This window comes from Ursus maritimus, unplaced genomic scaffold (genome assembly GCF_017311325.1).
Source record: "Ursus maritimus isolate PB19 unplaced genomic scaffold, ASM1731132v1 scaffold_4, whole genome shotgun sequence".
In the NCBI taxonomy this organism is placed as follows: domain Eukaryota; kingdom Metazoa; phylum Chordata; class Mammalia; order Carnivora; family Ursidae; genus Ursus; species Ursus maritimus.
Window position 1 is genome coordinate 85,486,807 of NW_024426552.1, and position 17,579 is coordinate 85,504,385.

General features: G+C 36.5%; 1 protein-coding gene across 5 annotated transcripts in view; it reads left to right on the top strand.

Annotated features, from left to right (window-relative positions):
• TBL1XR1 (TBL1X receptor 1) overlaps nt 1–15,512 on the top strand; it is a 167,093-nt gene extending 151,581 nt beyond the window's left edge. For all 5 annotated transcript variants that reach the window (XM_040621585.1, XM_040621586.1, XM_008705316.2 and 2 more), the window contains 6 exons: nt 1,790–1,911; nt 2,049–2,123; nt 5,526–5,653; nt 6,246–6,411; nt 9,712–9,813; nt 10,682–15,512. In XM_040621585.1, coding sequence (XP_040477519.1) covers nt 1,790–1,911; nt 2,049–2,123; nt 5,526–5,653; nt 6,246–6,411; nt 9,712–9,813; nt 10,682–10,708 — 620 coding nt within the window. In that variant the 3' untranslated portion in view covers nt 10,709–15,512. The remainder of the gene's footprint in view (nt 1–1,789; nt 1,912–2,048; nt 2,124–5,525; nt 5,654–6,245; nt 6,412–9,711; nt 9,814–10,681) is intronic.
• The last annotated feature ends 2,067 nt before the right edge of the window (nt 15,513–17,579 follow it).

Sequence of the window (17,579 nt, forward strand, 5' to 3'; positions counted from 1 at the left end):
GTGACGCAATTTATTAAGGAAACACTCTCAGGGGAAACAAGTGAGGAACTGTAGGGATCAGGATGGGGAAGAGGGCCCAGCCTCAGCCTGATCCAGGCAGGGCTTTGGAGTGTTTATTATACCTTGGAGTTTTTCTCATCTTTAGCCACACGCTAGATTTTTGAATAATCTCCTTTCTCCCCCAAACCCAACTACATACCACCAGCCATTGGGTACTAGCCATCTTTTGGGGGGAGGGTGTTGGAGTCAGCATTAGAACAGGGCAGTTCTCTGAAGAAGTTGACCACAGGAGACCTTAGCACCAAAGCACTCAGAAACTGGGAATTAGACACAGCACAGGTAAAAGAGGGTCTGCGAAGGAGGGAGAGCAGACACCTCTGAAGTCATACTGCCTTACAACAGCAGTAGAATATAACCTGCGCTTCGCTCTGCTCGCTTGGCTCATCAGTCTAACAGTGGTCAGAACTCCTATTCGTAATATGCTCGGTGTAAAGATAGCCAGTTACTATTATGCACATATACATACGACAAGGAAATGGGTTTGTTTTTTCTTTCCCATAGACACAAGTTCTGAATATTGTATTAAATGCTTTATACAGCTTCACTTTAACTTCCTCCTCGTCTCTAAGTGTTTACTCTGAATGGTAAACTTGTTCTGTAAAGGGCCAGAACACAACCTTTTTGGGCTGTATAAGCTGTAGAATCTCTATGGGAGCCAGTCTGGTCTGCCCTTGTAGTGCAAAACAGCCATGATAATATGTAACCAAATGAACTTGTCTGGGTTTTAATAAAATTTTATTAGGACACTAAAATCTGAGTTTTGTATGATGTTCACATTCATAGGTCCTCTTTTGATCATGTGTCATCTTGTGATCCCCACCCCCAGCCGAATGAAACGTGAAAACTACTCCTGGCTAATGAACACTGCTCTCAACCCAGTGTTTTTTGTGTGCTCCTATTGCTTAACCCAGTTACTTGCTATCGTTACCTTAATCTGCATTACTAATTATAGAGAGCCTTTGCACCTTGCAGCAGGGGGAAATGAAAAGAAAGACTCTCCAGTCATATCAGAGCTGAAATAACTATTAATAGCCAGCCAGCTTTTGGGCGTCTGAGGTTTTAAATTCAATGACGTAGGTTTTAAGCGGTGTCTGACAAGAATCACTTAGAAGAAAATGTATTTGCGATCATATGCAATATTCCACTTATCAGTTGAGTGATTTGGAAATAATTCAGCATAACATTTGTCTAACTTGTAATTTACAAGGTACTTTTCACACACATCATCTCACTTGATCTTCACAATATCCTTGTGTGTATTAAGCTTAAAGGTTTTATCCTTTTTTAGATGAGGAAAATATCATGGAGGTTAAATGACTTGCTTGGGGCCCAGCGGTTAGGGAGTGGAGGAACCAAGCCCCCTTGTCTATTGAACACTCAAGAGTATTTTAGAAATAAAAGGAAGTATAACATCACTTTTAAGTGTTTACAAACACGATACCAAGAAGCCAGTGCTAGTAATTTATAGAGCAAGCTCTCAGGAACCCTGATCTCCTGTGTTACTTTCTGTTAGGCTTTGTCTCACAGAGAGACAACTGAACTGAAATGGATTCATTTGTGATATTTAGATGCCTTCATTTTTAAAAATTCTATTACTAACTTAAAAATTATAAAGTAAAATGCTCAAGTTCCTATCAGCATACTTAATGTCCAAGCGTGGCGTAAAGCCCAAGCTCCGAGATTTCAGTCCGTGTGGAATGAATGCAGACTCAGTGCTTTTTCTTTCCAGCACCAGCACTGGATGTTGACTGGCAGAGCAACAACACCTTTGCTTCTTGTAGCACAGATATGTGCATACATGTCTGTAAACTAGGACAAGACAGACCTATTAAAACATTCCAGGGACATACGGTGAGTAGCCTCCCCCCCGCAAAGTGGTTATTATGAATAAGTAATATTACAGAGTGGCTTTGCAGTATGTATGTTTAACATCCAAAGAGCAACCCAGTCTATAAAATGAAAATGTGAATATTTACTGTTATTTTTAGAATGAAGTAAATGCTATCAAATGGGACCCAACTGGCAATCTTCTGGCCTCCTGTTCTGATGACATGACTTTGAAGGTAATTCGAGGAGTGGGGAGACATGCAGTGGAGGTGTCATGAAGAATGACTGTTCTGGCCGTTTTTAGATTATTTAGAATGTCTGTCTTACAGTTCATTGAATGCTTAAACCTGGGTCAGGATTTACTCTACTTTTTAGTACTTAATCATTGTTTTTTATATTTTATTTTGTGAAGTATTTCAAGTGTTTAAATATAGCAAATAAATTCTATTTAAAAGAGTGATAGGAATTGTGCTACAAAACCTGCTGTCTTAATTGTCTTCACTTCTAGAAGGTCATATACGGATTCAATTAAAGTTTATTTGCACATGTAAAAATTTGACTAATAAGTAACAGGTCTTTGTAGCATTCGTGGATTTTGCTGAAATTCTGTGAACTATATTAATTTGATTTTGTGGTGTGAATGTGTATCATCCTTGCTGGGAAGCAGATATGTAGCAGAGAATTGCTTAGCTGGTGAGGGAGCCTCGTTGACACACGCCAGCTCGGCAGCTCGACATGGATTTATGTTTTTCTTGTCAGTGTGACTAAAAGCAAAACTAACACCTTGCACCTGTGCACATCACGTTTAGAGAAAAAACATTTTGAGATAAAGAACAGCCTAGTACTAATCTCCAATATTAATGAAGTTTTGAGCCCTTTCCTGCAACATAGTAACTCTCCTGAAAATAATTTTATCTTGACGCTGCAATGCCAAGGGCTGCAGATGTGGTGACCCTTGCAGATGGAGGAATCATGAGAGAAAACTGCTTTTCCTCCTGTCAACAGACTAAATGTAACCTTGGTAACCTGGTGGGGTTTTTTCCTTAAATACCTCCTGTGTTTCTAGTTATCAGTTTTCTCAAGCCTGGGCCCCCTGGCAAACATCGCTACTACAAAGGCTTCTCTTAATGCTTTTGTCTCTGGGTTTACTTTGCATGCGTGCGCGTTGCAGTCATAAAATGAAAAGCTTTTGGAACAGAGTGTGGCACATAAGCGGAAATGAAAGAAGGCCGGTGGCTGGAGAGTCTACTGAGTTGCAGTTAGATAAGTTTGAACTAGAAAGTGTTAGCTTTTCGTCCTAACAATAATGAAAGGTCAGATTTTTAAAGCAGACACGGGATGGGTCGATACTGTATAGTGGAGCCAAATTCTGAGAACAAGGAACATGAGTCAGAAGATCCTGCGAAGCCTGCGCGGTGATCGAGCCGTGCAGGTGGAGGTGCTAGGGGGGCCTGATGCTCCGAGAAGAACTCTGCCCTTGGCAGAAACATTTGGGACTTCTCTGCAGGTGGGTGGTCATTCAAAGCCATGGGCTCGGATGAAGCTGTGTAGGGAGAGAGGACAGAGTAAGAAAAGAGGGGAACCTTAGAAATAGAAAGTCTTAAGAAACTCCCAGAAATTGCCAGCTCAAGAGGAACGAGCTTCCAAAAAGAAACTGAGAAGGAATGACCCAAATGGAAAAAGAATGTTCAGAGAAGAATGTTCCAAGGGAGGTGATGGATGGGAGTTAACAGTGGCAATGCTATTGAAAGGTCAAATGAAATAAGTTTTGAAACGTATTTTGGGGGCTTATTTACATGGAGTTATAAATGTCTAGGATCCAAAAACATGATGGGTTTGCTTCGTTATCTCTTATTGGTACATTGCAGACATGGGAAACACACCTGATTTTTGCGGGGGTTTTTTTTGTTGCTGGCAGTTGGGTTTTGATATGTGTTTGTGTTTGGCAAGATTTACCCCCATGTCTTTATGGAATGATTTTGCCAGAAATACTCCAGTATAGGTTTTTCTTGGTTTTTGCTGAGAAATAATATTAATTTTAAACCTCTATACACATGTGTTTTCAACTCAAGCAAGGCTATTCTCTACTCATCATTTTAACTTTAATTATTGCTTTGTCATTTTTCATGATTGGTTCTGTATGAGTCATTTTTCTGAGCTTTTATTATGGTAAGAAAACTTACCGTGACATCTTTTTTTATCAGATTTTTAAGTGTACAGCGCAGTATTGTTATCTATGGGCACAATATTGTAGATCTGTAGAGCTGAAATTTTACACTTGTCGATTAGCTGGTCCTCCTAATCTCTTCTCCTCAGCCTCTGGCAGCTACCATTCTTTTCTTGGCTTCTGTGAGTTTTAGATACCTCATATAAATGGGGCCGTGCAGTATTTGTCCTTCAGATTCATCCATGTTGTTGCATAGTTCAGGAATTCCTTTTTTTTAAGGCTGAATGATAAATGTATTACATACATTATATTGTACGTAATACCTTATTTTCTTTATCCATTCATCCATTGATGGACACTTAGGTTGTTTCTGTGTCTTAACTTCTGTGACTAATGCTGCAGTGAACAGGGAGTGCAAATATATTTTTAAGATTCTGATTTTAGTTCTTTTAGATAAATACGCAGAGGCGGGATTGCTGGATAATATGGTAGTTCTGTTTTTATTTTTTTGAGTATCGTGCATACTGTTTTTCATAGCAGCTAATGCTTTGCGTTCCCACCAGCAGTGTAACAAGTGGTCTAATTTCTCCACGTCCTTGTCAACGTTTATTGTCGTTTTTATTTTATAATAGCCATCCTAATAGATGTGAAATGATATCTCATTGTAGTTTTGATTTGCATTTCCCTGATGGCTAGTGACATTGAGCATCTTTTCATGTACCCGTTGGGCATTTGTATATCTTCTTGGAAGAAAGGTCTGTTCACATCAGTTGCCCATTTTCAAATTGGATTATTAGGGTTTTTGCTATTGAGTTGTAGGAGTTCCTCTTATATTTTCAAAATTAACCCTTTATTTATATATAGATATATGGTTTGCATGTGTGTTCTCCCATTCTGTCAGTTGCCTCTTTACTTTATTGTTACCCTTGCTGCTCAGAAGCTTTTTATTTATATAGTTCCATTTGGCTTTTTGGTTTTGTTTTTGTTGCCTGCACCTTAGTGTCATACAGGAATGTGTTATTTGCATGTTGCTTGCGTATTTGCCCTTCTCTGTTACAGAATGTTTTCTGATTCTAAATCCTGAAAGGAATTTATAATCTACATCCTTTAATTAAGGGACAGTGTCGAAACTAATGCCTTCAACATTTTAGGATCGTTACCCAAGGGACTTACTAAATGTTGAAGTTTGTACCGTCTGAAGCTCTCGAAGTTAATCTTTGAACTACAGCTAATTCAGTCTTGAAGCCTCAGAATAGTGAACATTTGGAGAGGACTTAAAGCTAATTTGTCATTTTTAGAAGAGAGAGAAATATTAAATATATTCTACATTTTAATTTCTTTGCAAATAATTCCCTTGATCACTAATCATTGTCTGGTTATACTGCTTATATTTTAGATTGGCACATTAGTATTTTAAATGTATCCTTTGTATGGGAAAATATGACTACATACATTTTTCTGTTTTGCTCAGATATGGAGTATGAAACAGGACAGTTGTGTCCATGATTTGCAAGCCCATAATAAAGAAATTTATACTATCAAATGGAGTCCAACAGGGCCGGGGACAAATAATCCAAATGCCAACCTTATGTTAGCAAGGTAATATTTCTGTTTTACTCTTTCCTTTATGAGTCTTCTACACAAAAAGCTTCTAGTAAATATGACAGAGTTAGGAAAGATTCCATGAAATGGGAATGTATCCTGCAAGGAATGTTTTTTTGATGGGAATATTTAAACTTGGAGTTTTATTCTTATTTCAGTCCATCATGGATTTTTATATCTTGAGTTATCAAATATTTATTGATGATATCAAATATTGATTAAAAACTCAAGTAATCGAGGCATAGTGCAATAAAGTTTCTTCAGCATTAAAAAAAATAATATTAAAAATATAGTCAATACATTGTTCAAAACCATGGATCAGTCAGTGTAAAAGAATAATTTAAAGAGCCAAGGAATACCATGAATTCAGCTTATTTTGTTTTTTTAGTTCAGGGACTCGGAGGTGCTCTTAAGCTGCCTTTTCTCCTGTATAGCTTTGCTTCCAGAACACTTGCTTCCTAACAGCCCAGTCTGCATCTCATAAGGAATTTGTGGCTAGCTACTAGAAATGGCTGAATATTATAGATTGGTGGTGGGGCTTGGGAGTATTTCATTACTTATGGAGTCATTTTGTTTCCTCCTTTGTCAGTGCATCCTTCGATTCTACTGTTAGATTATGGGACGTAGACCGAGGAATTTGCATCCATACTTTGACAAAACACCAAGAGCCTGTGTACAGTGTGGCTTTCAGTCCTGATGGCAGGTACCTGGCAAGTGGTTCTTTTGACAAATGTGTGCACATCTGGAACACACAGGTATGTCTCAGTTATTTAACTCATCACCTGCTTTCATAGTTACCAAGAAGCACTTGCCTATAGAAATTCTCTTTTCTCTTTTGGTTGTCATTCCTTTTGCGACATTAGTTCAATCCTAGTTTTTAAGTGAGTACTTTTTTTTTAATTTACAGCCAAGGAAAGACTGAAGTGAATCGAAGTTACATTTTCCTAATGTAGACCAGAATTTAGGAATAAATTTAGATTCTTGTTTTATTTTTTTTCAAGTTTACTGACCTAAAATGTGAGAATTTGAGATGCACTTTTAGATAAATGATGTAGTTTCTTGATTTTCTAAAAGCCGTGTCTTTGAAGGAGCTATATGTGAGCAGTTAATAGATTGTGCTAAAGGACAAGATTTTCTGGCTGAACACAGCGATTCATCAGGAATAAACTTAAAACTGTACTACCTTTTTAGGGATAGTACTATAGAGAGATCGTTTCCTAAAAATGGAGAGATTAGCCAGTTGCTTTGTTTCATCTTCTCACCTTTTTAGCGTTTATGCTCCACATACTGTTTTTTTAATAGCAGTGGCTTGACTGCCCCACCCCGTCGGTGACCCCTTCTTGGGTGGTTGTAGCACACCCATAGTCCGTTACTGTGAGCTCTTTCTCTTTGTATACCTGGTCATCGTAATTGGTCAGACTCTTGCATAAATCCTCATTCTCAAGTATCATTTTTAATCAAGTTAGGCATTCAGATGTTCCCCTGTAAACGTTAAAGAGGTGTACACTGGGAAGTCTTGGAGCTCCCATTTTTTCTTGATTCCCTATGAGTAACTATTTTTATTAGTTTCTCTTTCATTCTTCCTGACATTTTTTGTGTATGAAAGTATTAAGATTCTTTCATTTTTATACTCTCACTGTTTTTTTTTTAATTTATATTTTTAACCCCCTTAGAATTGGTTTTTATATGTATGATCTGAGGTAGAGATCTAATTTTATATTTCTAATGGATAGCCAGTTGTCTCAACACTTATTTACCCCTTTGCTGTCTCATAGTGCCACTTCTTTCATATATCACGTTCTTATTGTGGTTTATTCATTAGATTCACTTGTCCTGCATTGATAGACATTGTATATACCTGCACCATTAGCATAGTTTTAATAACTAACTTTATGGATCCCCTGATTAAGTCTTTCTTCTCCCTTCATTAAAGTTTTATAATTTCTTTATGAAGGTCTTTTTTCTTGATTTATTCTGAAGTGCCTAATGGATATTATTGCTAACCATGAATGACGTCTTTTTAAAAATATATTCCTTTTACTTACTGGTTGTTGCTTGTGGTTGGAACATCGCGAATTCTGGCACATTGAGACTGAATCCATCCACCTCTCTGAGCTTTCGTATTAGTTTTAATAGTTTTTGGTTTCCCCTTGACTTTCCTTTAATCTTTTTGTTTTGTGATTGAATAGCAGAGACTTTCTAAGTACAATCTATAGATCGTACTGTGTTGTATACAATCTGCGTGTTGTATACATTTTCAGTCACTTATTTGCTCCATTGTGAAAAAAATGAATTCAAATGAAATTTGGGTATAGAAGTGTAGGATTCTAATGGAGGATACTGGTAGGCTCTTAGGGGCATTTGAACAACTATCCATACTATTTAGATGTATCACTATTGTGTATCAGAAAATATCATTTTACTTTTTTAAGTTTGAAAATAGTAAAATGCATCTAGTGAGCTGTTGGTGCGGTCATTGTCTCTTTGTCATATATAAATCCCGTTTTTTCTTTCGTCACTTGGATTATCGTCCATATGATACGTTACCTAAGCATTTCAAGGTCAGTTGTTGAAGTCTGGTCTGAACACACATACACAGATTTGAGCAGTGCTGTTAATCCATTGGCCTTTGTTAATGTTAGGGCTCTAGCTTGTAGACCATGCTGTTTGGGTTCAGTTATAGCCTGATTTGAGCTTAGAAATTGGTAAGTGCTTTGGAAAGAAAGTTGGATTTTTTTAAACCCCAAAGCTTTCTGTCCTGTAGATTTTACTTCCTGTGCATCAACAGACTTTAGATTTTGTTGGTGCCACTCCTTTCTCTTAATTAACCATGGAAATATACTCGAGACTACTATACTCACACTTCCATGAATCTTTTATATTGTAAGAAACTTGAGGTAGAGGGAAGAAAACAGTCGAACCTGTCTGATGCGGTCAGCTGTAGCAGTGCACCTGTGGTTTCTGCAATATTAGCAGGATGACTTTGAAGAGGAAAGCAAGGGAAAAGACACTTCTGGCTTAGTAATTAAATTAGGATTGGCTGTCTGAGGAGGTATTTACAAGGTACATGTCTTACTGCCATGTTGTTTTTAGGTAGACCTGCTACGTCTAGTTTGACCTTTTTAGGTTATCGTAAAGCTGAGAGATACTTCTCTGCTTTGTCAGGGCAGAACACCAGAAGCATATTTTTCATTGTTTTCCAATTCCTCACAGCAGAGCCTCTGATCTTTGCCCTGTTTAATGACTGGTTTCCTAGGAGAATATGTTTTTTTTACTGAGTTTTAATTGTTCAGTGGGTAACTGAATAATTTTGGTTTCCTTTTTTTTTTTTTTTTTTAATCTCTTTTAGCTTAGGGGCTTCTCAGTAAATATAGAGTAACTCACAGACTTACATTGGAATTGGAATTGTCTTTACTAGTTTATTGTGCTTTCTCTTTAGGATGTTTTTTTGTGTGTTTTTTTTTTAAAGATTTTATTTATTTATCCGACAGAGATAGAGACAGCCAGTGAGAGAGGGAACACAAGCAGGGGGAGTGGGAGAGGAAGAAGCAGGCTCCTAGCGGAAGAGCCTGATGTGGGGCTCGATCCCATAACGCCGGGATCACGCCCTGAGCCGAAGGCAGACGCTTAACGACTGCGCCACCCAGGCGCCCCTAGGATGTTTAATCAAAGAAATTCTGACTTCATTTTATCTCTCTAAATGTTAGCCAGACTCATGCACCCTTCAACAGCAACAACAACAGTTTATTTCAGGTCATACATTGAATGTTTACTCCACTGTTGACTGTATCAACGAGGCCACATGGTTGTCAGTACTGGAGAAACAGAGAGTGTGTGTGTGAGAGAGAGAGAGATCTATTGAGTGCAGGCAAGTGTTATTTTATAGGACGATCATCACATTTCTGGTGTTTCGAAACTTCTAATTTATTTTGGAGTCAAAGCTGAATTCCATCTCTGATTGCTAGAAATAATGCCATATAATATTTTACCTCAATATTTGGAATTATAATAATATATGTTCTCATTTTTAAGAATCTGTTTTTTCATTTTTTTAGACAGGTGCTCTAGTTCACAGCTATAGGGGAACAGGTGGAATTTTTGAAGTTTGCTGGAATGCAGCAGGAGACAAAGTTGGAGCCAGTGCATCAGATGGTTCAGTAAGTATCCTGAAGTGTTTCCAAGGGGGTGGGTGGTGTGTAAGCGTAGTAAATAAATGTGGCTTATTGTGGTTGTGACTACAGAAGTCTTTTCAAAATAAGTTTTATGGCATTGATCTTTTTTACTGGAGTTTGTATATTTTTCTTGTTTATTTCATTCAAATAATAAAAACAAAATATAGGCTGTGTTTGCCAAAAGAGTATCTTCATAACCAAGAAATGGATAGTTATTTTTAATGTAAACCTTCATTAGTGAAATCGAGCATAGAAGAATACCACTCTGAGAGAGATTTGAATTTTTAATTCCTTTTTCTACCTTGTCTTCCCTGCAGAAGAGTGTTGATGGCCCAGGGAAGGGGGGGGAGTAGAGGCAGTTGAGTCCTGCATTGAGGAATGAGTGATACTGAGAGACTTTCAGGATGAGATTGGCCAACTCTTTATAGCCAAAACTAGTTTTGGCTTCCAAAGCTCTGAAGGCAAAGGGAAAATGGAGGGGGTATTACCCATTAGCTGCTTTCTGAAGCTGTAGCTTAATATAATCTGAGTTCTCTTTCATTTAGGCCCAGAAGATAGGAAATGGTCTATCTTGAGCATATTTTTTCTGTTTTTTAATTAACGGAGAGTAGATCTTCAAAATTTTAGCCGTGGTTCTTTCTTTGTAGTGTTAGCCCATGGTGATTTCCTCCATCTCTTAGATGATTTGTCTGATTTCTGTTGGTTAAGTGCCCAGCGCTATGATTACTGCTGCTTTACCAGTTTCGTGAACTCGGAAGTAAAAATAGATTTCAAACTGTACTATAGAAACGTTAAACTAAAAATGTACAATGAAATTCTTAACACACTGGTTGATTATTTTAATTTCTTACAGGTTTGTGTATTAGACCTTCGGAAATAGCGCTACTAGTTGGAAGCCATGGACCGACTATGAATGTGTACATAGCCAAAATGACTGTCCCTGACCCATGTACTGCTATAGTCCCACTTGAACCATGGCCAGTCCACTACAGCCAAATCTAAAAGAAATATATACATACAGTGTATATAAACAAAATTGCACCCTGAAGATGACAGAATTTTGTCACAGCTTGTGAATTCTGTTCACCAAGTGCTGGAATCTAATCTGCTGTGCCCCTAAAATAGCATTTAGAAGTTTGGGATATGAAAAACAGAAGAGAGAAAGAAATATGCGTTATAAAAGCAGCCCATATGTGTACCAGTTTTTGGATACTTATGACAGCCTTGTTTTTCCCCTTTGAATCAGAAGACACCATGGATTATATTCTTTTTTCCCTTCAGTAGTTGAGCAGTTTGTATGTACAGAGAAAATGGACTTACAAAAACTTGCAGCAGTAGTTTGTTCTCGCTTTTAAACTTTGTTTTCGGTTTAGTTTATGGATGCATGAAGTAAGGGAGTGAATCAGTTTCTTGTTTATATTTTTTTCACCTTTTAAACAAAAAATTCTTAAAAATATTTTAATGCATTCTTTTGAAGAGATAGATGTTTGGTACATTTTATGGCTCCCAGAGCATATATTCAATTGGTGCATGTTGTGGAAGGGGGAATTGGAAATTGAATGAAAACATATGACTTTTGGTCATGTCAATCTGTAAGACACATCAGTAAAAGGATATTATGCTCTGTTTTTTTGTTTTGTTTTGTTTGTTTTGTTTTGTTGTTTTTGGGGGTTTTTTTTTGTTCTTTTTTGGTGATGTGGCTTAAATGCAATAGTTTCTTTTTTGGGACATATTTCTGCCAATTAAAGACTAGAAGGGCACAATTTTTTTTTTTTTAAATACCATAGAGAAGATGCATAAAAAAAAAAATCTTCTGATGTTTTGTAGCCATAACTAAATTATGGTTAAAATGTGCACTATTGTGAAAAGGAGCAAAGTAGGTTTGGGGGTTTTTTTTTGTTGTTTGTTTATTTGTTTGTTTTGCTTTGTTTTTTAAGAGATTAAAATGTTTCTGGATAAGGATTAGCTTCTCAAAGTGTCCATCATTCTGTGTAGAAGCTTAAATATGTAATGTAACCAAACTCCAGTATTAAAAATCTCTCATGTTGTTTTTCTTTATACAAAGCAAGATAACGGCATATAACACTGCCATTACACAGCAAAATGTTTGCTACCTTAGTTTAAAAACAATCTTTAAAACAAAAGACTTGCTTCAAGATGTTTTTAAATAGCAGTGATTCAGAATTTAAAAAAGAAAGTGTAATTGCACTAACCTCCCTGCTGCTCTGATTCTGCATTCGTGGTACTCGTGACTACATTTTTTTCAAATACGGATAGATTTAAGCTGCTATTTTTTTTTCTCCGTAATCACTACTATATCATGTCTTTTACTCTGCTTATAATATCAAGTATTTTCTGAAAGATAATAGGTTTCAGAGCAAACCTCTTGTGTTCATGCAACTAAAAATTAAAATACACAGAATTTGCAAATGATAGCATGGGGCTGTGTTTATATGTGTGACTAACAGGGTTTGTCATGATTAATGTAAGTATCCACAAGTGTCAGTTTTGAAGAGAATAGTTGTCAAATTTATATTGCAAAGATTTTAATTAAGGAATTGCTTATTATTAAGCTTAACAAATTTATAACACTATTTCCGTCACTAATTATTTTGAGGCCTTTACTACTAAAATTTTAACCTATGTTTTAAGTGGAAGTAGAAACCGATTTAACCCAAGTAACGCAGCTTTGATTTTCAGCAGTTGTTGTTTTGCTATTTTTACAAAACAGCATTGATTGAAGCAAGTCTTGGTTTTACTAAGGTAGGATAGCATTTGCTATTGGTAAAGAGAATAAATACACTTAATTTCACAATACATTGTTATATGTACCCCAGTTATTGTTAGTGGGGACTATGATACTGTAATAATATTTTTAAAAATTTACATCCAGAGAGGCAGTCACTCATGATGGTTTTGTGCCAGCTGTTTTTAGGGTTTTGGATCACATTATAGATATTTAGAACTATTACCCTGTGACTTATGTAGGAAACCTAATATGCTGAGTATCTGGCACTTGAAATCCTGCTTTTATTGCTAGAGGTCCACATCTGTGGTTGACCTCTGTTGTTTAAAAAATAAATAAATAAAAATTTAAAAATCTGTGCAATAATTTTTAAATGTGCTCCCAGGAATAGACACAAATGTTTTGAGTAGATTTAAGCTGCATTTTCCTTTAGTGATGCATCTGTCAATTGCACTGAATTTAAATCTGAAAGTCAGAGGTGATTATTGATAGTACTTTTGTATTTTGATACGGACAATTTATTCATTTGCATACAGTTATTGACTTTTCCCCCCCAGCTGATTAAAAGATAGTCAAGACGTTCTGCAGGATAGCTGCCCAAGTAGACAGCTGCATTTTGACGGTATTGTCACCTTTTCTTTCTTTCTTTTTTTTAATCGTTAGCTATTTTACTTAAGCATAATAGCCACAATAGGACATATAAAAGATGGTAAATACAGAGCTTTATCCTGAAGTCTTGGGTCTTTTCAGGGGGGCCCTTGGGGAAAGGCGTCCGTTCTGTAGGCTTGGGTCCTTTATGAGCGTCCAGTTGATTTTGCTGCTGTTCCCGACAGCGTCATTGCTGCTGCTGTGCCACGGTGCTGCTCCGACAGACAGGAGTGAGATCGCCCCCAACCTGAGCAGTAACTCGATTGTAGGAGACCAAGTTTCACGGCCTGCACAATTCTGTATTTGAGGTTCTTGGCTCGTTTTTCCTTCCTTTTTTTTCTGAGAACTTATTCCTGAAGATCAACGGATTCCGGTAGATTTTCTGTCGTTTTCGTTGTATATCGTTGTATAAGCTACTGTAACAAACTTATAAGGAAAAACAGAAAGGAAAACTTGAATGACTAGAGTACTCTTTGATTAAAGTAGAATAAAGAAAGAGCAGCTGTCACTCTTAAACTTCATAAAGAAATATCTTTCTTTCCCTCCTCCGTGTAGGAAGTCCCATACGGTCTTCTGTTTGTTCCAGTCCCCATTTCTGTCCTTGATCAGGTACCATCATTGACTTTCGAATGACTTTCAGAAGTGGTAACTTTTAATTTCCTACTAGATTTTAGAGTATATTGAATTCTGTTTTAACTAATAATTCTCTAGGTAAGTATGTTTTAGGATTAAACACCTTTTACAGATACTGAAAGTGCCTCCTTTTGTGGTGTAAAAAACAAATTATGGTGCAAAAAGTAATTATTAGATTGAAATACATGAAGGTTTTTTGCTTTTTGACATATAAAAATGTCAAGAGAAAGGCCAAAGATTTGTACTTTTTCACTTATAAAGCACTCCTTTTTTCCTTAGACTTCTTTCTGTCAAATTAGATTTAATGAGAGAGTACTATTTTTAAGGAGCTATCTGTTTATGTAGAATGATTTTGTTAAGAGTAATGTAAACTATTATTGCATAGAGGCCCGAAGAGGAGTATGCATTTTTGCTATTTAAAGGAATCACAAATGACTGTCCTTATGTGAGCAAAAATGTTAAATTTTAACTAGGTAAGCAGAAAAATAATCTCAAATGCAGTGCTGTTTACTCTTTTCAAAACCGTTTTCATCTTCTTAAGCACATTGTACATTTCTATGGAACCTGCATTTATTCTCACATGCTAAGGGTGGTACTGGCATTTGGTGAATTACTGTTGACTGTTTCCACAGAAATTCTATTTCAGTGGACCAACATTGTGGCATGGCAGCAAATGCCAACATTTTGGGGAATAGCAGCAAATCTACAAGAGACCCTGGTTGGTTTTCTGTTTGTTTGTTTTTGTTTGTTTTTCCTTCTGAATCAGCAGGGATGGAAGGAGGGTAGGGAGGTCATGAATTACTCCTTCCGGTAGTAGCTCTGAAGTGTCACATTCAATATCAATTTTTTTAACATGATTCTAGTTAAATGTAGAAGAGAGAGAAAAAAGAGAAAGTGTTCACTTTTTTAATACACTGATTTAGAAATTTGATGTCTTATATCAGTAGTTCTCAAGTATTAATAGCATTCTTTATTTCTGCCTTTACGTTGACAGTGTTGAAGCAGGGTGAATAACTAGGGCATCTTTTTTTTTTTTTTCCTAGTAAGCTGTTTTACGATGTTTTCTTTGGAGTTTCTGCATAAGTTCAAGAAAACATTCTGCATGTTGTATCTAAGTCCGATGTACTTATCCATCTCATTAAAAGCAAACACAGACTGCGTTTTGTGGCTCTGTGACCCCTAAATACAGAAGCAATTTCCTTCTTTCCTGACTTTGACATTGTAGCTATGATGTTCTCATTTTGATTTTGGCAAATCCTTTGGGTCTAATTCTGTGAGCCTACCTATAGCACTGGATTAAAATGTCTGCATCATTTCTTTAGTTATCCAGTTAACTTTAAAACTGTTGTAAAAGTGTAAACCAGCCCATGACAGTTTTTGTACGCGTTAAAGAACGTTCTTGTTCAGTTTTCATGATTCTTGTGTAAGGAAGACTGATCCAGATGTTCTCTGCTGTCCTGGACCATGATAATTACACTCACGATGTACTTTGGTTCCACATCACAATGATTTGTCCCCAATGACCCTTTTATCCTTTCTAGGCACATTTTTGTTGTTGTTGTTGTTGTTGCGGTTTCCCTTTGCATTGTATTGCTTTGACAACTGTAATTTGAATCAGATCTGAAAGAGGTCCAGAATAAAATATATTTTGATATTATGTTGGCTGTGTACATATATGAAACCTTTGATATCTATGTAGTTTGTACAGACTATTTACTAGTCAAGTAAAGAGAGAGGGATGCTATTTCTTGTTTACAATTTCTTGTTTACATTTTAATTGCATTTACTCCTCCAATGTTCTATTGTAGAATAAACTTTTTTTGCTCTGAGTTAGCCTTCATGACATATAACATGTCTATTCTCTCCCACACTGCTGTTTAATCAGTTATAACAACTGCCATCGGAACCCAAACCACTGTTTTCCCTAAATGTGTTGTTTTCTAAGATAGATACTTTAAGCCCAGAGATGAAATTACGAATTTTACTATTTTATTACTTCTCACAGGAGATGAGATTTTTTAAATGAAGGGATTATTTACTATTTTTATTAAAGACTAACAGAGCATTTAATCAGCTAAGAAGTAACAATCGCTTTTTTGAATTATTTTGGAAAATAATGCTGTATTTAAAGGACATCGTTTCACATAAACTAAAAGAGACCTCAGATTCATTTGCTTAGTGCGCAAGTTGAGCCCAAACCGCGTGGATGTATGTTGCTGAAGCTTTTAGGGCAGGATTCGCAGCTTCCTTAGTGGCATTTTTTTCTTCATATAAACCTATTCTAATTTAGTAATTTTCTTCCTTAGCTAGTTGCTTATGTTGCTAACAAACCTTACAATCTTTGAAGAATGATACCAGGCACCTTCCGGTTTTAATTAATTCCAGCTCTTAAGAGTTACTTAGAGACTTTTTAAAAGAATCATTGAGCACATTTTTTGTTTTCTTGTTTTGTTTTGTTTTTTTAAGGAAAAAAAAAAGCTTATATTCTTCAGGTCTTCTGCCTCTCCCTTTCATTTCCGTAAGCAGAAACTAACACGGGCATAGACTTGTCATGTTTTATTGAATTATAAGTTTTTACAGTTGCTAGAACTGTCTGACAGTCTTTCAGAGGGTTAACTTTTATTGCATGGCATCGATTAATAATCTGCGTTTTGCACTTTCAGAAAGTGTTGGACTACTAAGGATTATCATCCATCTACACTTCAGGTGAAACCAAGTCAGTTTCAGTAGTCATGGAAGGGGTTATTTTTAATTTCATAGTTCTTATGCTTTGCAATAGATCAAATTTCTCACCTATTATACATAGTAGCAGATGAAAGTTTACTGTTTCCCCAATATATTCATTTGCAAAATGCAGTGGAGGAAAAGACACTATGGACAGTAGATTTATGGTGCTTTTCTCTGCTGTACCAAAGCTCTCTGTCAACAATGGAATGTTAACCCTATGCTACTTTCTCTGCATGTTTCTTCTTAAATGTCATATCTCAATGCTTATTTGTCCTAACTTGTAATATTTTTGTATTAAATTTTTTAGGAGTTCCTTGTAATTTCTTTATAATTTAAAATACATTAAACACAAAGTGTTTAGTAAAGTACAGAAGACAATTATTAATGTTTCTTGGTGGTTGGGTTCGTATGATCACTTATGCAAACAATTCACATTTTAAGAACTAGGACCAGTGGGATGGAATCTATGCAAAAAAAGATAATACAATTCTTGTTTTGTTTTGTTTTTTCGAGTTAGTATGTTCTACTAACCCAGTGTCAGAGTGGGCTGCTTGAAGAGCTGCCGCATCACCAGAAATATCAGAAGCATAGTTTGGAGGGCCTCTGGGCCGGACTACTAGAGAGGAGTTCAAGCACTGCGGGGATACCTCCGGTAGTCAGACTCTTGCATTAAAAATCCAGTCACACTGAACTCAGTCTGAGACATTTGAAAACATCAGCTGTCAGAATCTCGTACATTCAAATTAAAGGATTTTGAAAAATCGACACATTGTCAGGTCCTCTTCTACATAAGCTCTTATCGACTCGATTTACATACACTACTTGACCAGGTTGATGATCTGATTTTCCAGCTTGGGTACCTGCAGAGCAGTGTACCTCACTAGAGGATTAGGGAGTAGCACATCTAGCGTGGGTATCATCATAAAGGCCTGGAGTCATCAAATAATTCAAGTGAAGCTTAATAGCACATAAAAAGGTAGCTCTGTAGTATGTTTTA